The sequence below is a fragment of the Macadamia integrifolia genome, chromosome 6, assembly GCF_013358625.1.
Source record: "Macadamia integrifolia cultivar HAES 741 chromosome 6, SCU_Mint_v3, whole genome shotgun sequence".
Taxonomy (NCBI): Eukaryota; Viridiplantae; Streptophyta; class Magnoliopsida; order Proteales; family Proteaceae; genus Macadamia; species Macadamia integrifolia.
The window spans coordinates 36833662-36834878 of NC_056562.1; the positions used below are offsets into that span (position 1 = coordinate 36833662).

The 1217-nt window shown below is 32.9% G+C and overlaps 1 protein-coding gene across 1 annotated transcript in view; it reads left to right on the forward strand.

Moving 5' to 3' along the window:
• Window positions 1-607, forward strand: part of LOC122080693 (probable serine/threonine-protein kinase samkC) — a 2645-nt gene extending 2038 nt beyond the window's left edge. The window contains exon 2 of the mRNA XM_042647512.1: window positions 587-607. Within this exon, the coding sequence (XP_042503446.1) occupies window positions 587-592 (6 nt within the window). The 3' untranslated portion in view covers window positions 593-607. The remainder of the gene's footprint in view (window positions 1-586) is intronic.
• The last annotated feature ends 610 nt before the right edge of the window (window positions 608-1217 follow it).

Sequence of the window (1217 nt, forward strand, 5' to 3'; positions counted from 1 at the left end):
CCCCCCCCCCCCTTCCCCCAAAAAAAAAAGACATTCTAATTTATTGTCGGATCACCTATTTCAATTGTTTCTTCATTTCCATTGCTACTTTTACTAATTTTGTAGTATTCTTTTTTATTTGCCTGACATATCTTAAATATTTTTTACTCTAATATTTTGGTCCATAATTATGTCATGTCATTTATGCCTTCTTTGATCTTATCAACTAAAACTGTTCATTAGCTAACCAAGTATAAACTATGGGACTTCATCCTGTACATGTATAGCAAAACAGCTTACAAGATGGATCTATCTATTACCATTTTATTTTTTTTTGGAAAATACCCTTGAGCACGTAATTATGTGAGTAACAAATGTCATGTAATCAATGATTGTATGAAAATATGCCCATTCTAAAAGTATTGATAATATAATAGCTCCAACAAAATTGGGGACAACTAGACAAACCACAGTTTTAATTTGTGCAGTTTAAATAATACCACTTAAAGGTGCTTGTTGAAAATACAGTGTTATGTGTTCTTTCATTTTAGACTCCCGAGTAACTTTTGGGATTCGACACTTTGTTATGCACGTTGCATCTAAGCAGGATTGAATTATGTCAAATTTCCTGTTTAACACAAATTGGATGATGTGGATCTTGTTGTGGTCATACCTAAACCATCTACTGGGTGTTTCATAGCTATGTGGGAAGCAGGTAACCTATTTGTATTAGGGGATTGGAGGATATATCTCTTCTTCTCTAACCATTTTTTTACTAGGTGCTTCAGACCCAAAGCAGCATTTTTTTTTTTTTTTAATAAAAGATTCATAAAAGATGGATGTATGACTCGACATTATTATGATATGATGACCTTGGCTCAAATTTAGTGCCGAAATTTCTAGAAATTGGGGTCTATTTGAAGAGTTTGACACTGATGGTTTGGGAATATAATTGCTTAATATTATAAAGAACAAAAATAGTGAAGGCAAGGGAGTGTGTAATTAGAATTGCAGCCTTAGTGGTAATGGTTTAAAAAGCCTTGTGGAGTCTGATGAAGTAATTAATTCTTGCCCTTTATTTTAATAGCATCTTTTTTACCATAGAGATGGATGAAAGGGTTGAGTTGTCGAAAGGCATTATTGGTTCAATTTTGGATACTGCTAGTCCTGATAAAAAGCTTTTATTGATTACAAGGTTGAGTTGTTGAAAAGCTTTATTGGTTCAAATCTGGATGCCA